Raw genomic sequence first — 2,217 nt, 5'->3', positions numbered from 1 at the left:
CAAAACGTTGTGGTACGTATTAGGAGTAAAAATTCCACCAGCGAAGCAGCCTTACTCATTAACAGTCATTTTGACACGAAACCAGCCAGTCCCGGTAAGTAACTATGAGTCTGTTTGCGCACGCGATATATTTATATATGTATACATACATAGATACATATGTGAATTATTTTTTATTTGATAAATTAAGGCGCTGGCGATGATGGCACTATGGTTGTTATATTGCTCGAGACTCTGCGCGTGCTCGCTACAACTCGGCAAACTTTCAAACATCCCATTGTGTTTCTATTCAATGGCGCCGAAGAGAATCCTTTGCAGGCCTCACACGGTTTTGTTACCCAACACGAATGGGCTAAGAATTGCAAGTAAGTGTGGAGATTTGTGGAATGTATGAGAATTTTATTTCACTATACAAACATGTTCTATTAGAGCGGTCATTAACTTGGATTCAGCAGGTAGCGGTGGTCGTGAAATTCTCTTCCAAGCCGGACCCAATCACCCATGGTTAATGAAAGTAAGTAGCAGTTTGTAGTTGTGGGGAATTAATTTTTTGTTATCGGCGAGACTGAAAGAGGCAACGGCCTTGTCGAAGCAACGGGACATTTGTTATTCTCGCTGTTAGAAAAAAAGGAACAGTCCAGCGCCTTCGTCTTGGTCTGCAGGCTGTATCGGAGACACAGCCGCTAAATTTAAACGTGGAATGCGTGGTATGGCTTAGAGGACATCCAAGTCAAAAACGAAAGCACACACTTAGAAAAAAATATCGATAACAAAAGCAATAATGATATCGATAGCGAAATCGATAACAAGATCGATAAAAACATCGATAACAGAATCGATAAAAATATCAATCAACAAAATCGATAGAAAAACCGATAAAAAATTCGATAAAAATATCGATAACAAAATCGATTACAAAATCTATACAAAAATCTATTACAAAATCGACTAAAATATCGATAGAAAATAACGTTTATTATATCGATATGTTCCGAAAATATGGATAGCAATATCAATAACAATATCGATAAATATTTCGATAACAAAATCGATAAAAAAATATCGATAACAAAACCTATAAAATATTGATAACAAAACCGATAAAATATCGATAAGTCCCGAGAATTCCGAAAATCTCTAAAATCCTGAAATATATATATTTGAATCAAATAAACATACTTATATGATATCAGCCAATACTATACCAAATGAAAGGAAAAATCTTGAATTGATTAAAGAAAACAAAAACAAAATCATTCGAGCGGTTTTCGAGCATTTTGGAAATAAATAAAAAAATTGCGAATTTCTTCAATAATTTTTTGCATTAAAATGCGTAATATTTCTTGAACTTATCTAAAATTTGTACACGATAATATTTCTATTGCTCCAAAGAACTTATATCCCGAAAATGAAAATTTTACCTGCAAATCGTAAGTTGCTAGAGCACTTTAAAGGCTCAAAATTTACCTCAAATTAAGCCAATATTTACCGTTGTTTCTACAACACAAACCGAATTGGTTACTAACAAAAATGAATCTGTCATTTGGTTTGGAAATTGGTCTTTGAAACGCCACACCCTTCCTTCAAATCGCTTCATTAGTTATCGTACAATAAGCGTTTTCGTAAGGCTCTAAAAATTACAACTACAACATTTGAGCATAGCCTCCATATCGAAACGTAAGACGTATTCTATGTAAAAAAAAAAAATAATAATATTTTCTGGGCCTAGGGGCCACCACCAATCAATATCCGCTTTATTGCATCAGTATTGAATGAAGCCGGTTAAAATAAATGCATGAGGAGAGCCAATGTTTCGCGCTTCCGAAATTTGCTTTTAGTTAATATTTAAATACAAATTACCCCTTCGATTACATGGGCATGCCTTATCAATTTCCCCACCGTTTATATACTTGAAAGTTTACGTTTTATCTTCCTTCCACGATAACTAGTGATTAATTGAGTAGTCAATAAAAAACACATGAAAAAATGATTTTAACAGCCAGCACACTTACGGTAGAGATTTATCAATCCAGTGTATTGGAATTGTGTAAAACAATTTGGAGAAGTTTTTTTTACTATTTCTGATTAAAAGTCGGCAAAACTTTTGTATAGTTTAGATAAGGTTAAATTACTATGTTCAATACTTTGCGAGTGTGAAGTGTGATTGTACACGCGATTTGTTGATACTCGTTCTCAATCAAATGTCAATTTAACGGA

General features: G+C 34.0%; 1 protein-coding gene across 1 annotated transcript; it reads left to right on the top strand.

Moving 5' to 3' along the window:
- Positions 1-8: 8 nt before the first annotated feature.
- LOC118732524 (endoplasmic reticulum metallopeptidase 1-like) lies at positions 9-514 on the top strand (the record flags this gene model as incomplete). Its single annotated transcript, XM_036461654.1, has 3 exons — positions 9-94; positions 191-365; positions 430-514. Coding segments are annotated over exons 2-3 (240 nt in total), but the record flags the coding sequence as incomplete, so codon positions are not given.
- Positions 515-2,217: the final 1,703 nt, after the last annotated feature.

The sequence above is a fragment of the Rhagoletis pomonella genome, unplaced genomic scaffold (assembly GCF_013731165.1).
Source record: "Rhagoletis pomonella isolate Grant_MI unplaced genomic scaffold, Rhpom_1.0 Rhpom_scaffold_21704, whole genome shotgun sequence".
In the NCBI taxonomy this organism is placed as follows: domain Eukaryota; kingdom Metazoa; phylum Arthropoda; class Insecta; order Diptera; family Tephritidae; genus Rhagoletis; species Rhagoletis pomonella.
The sequence above is the reverse complement of the archived record's forward strand: the minus strand, read 5'-3'. Positions and strand labels throughout refer to the sequence as shown.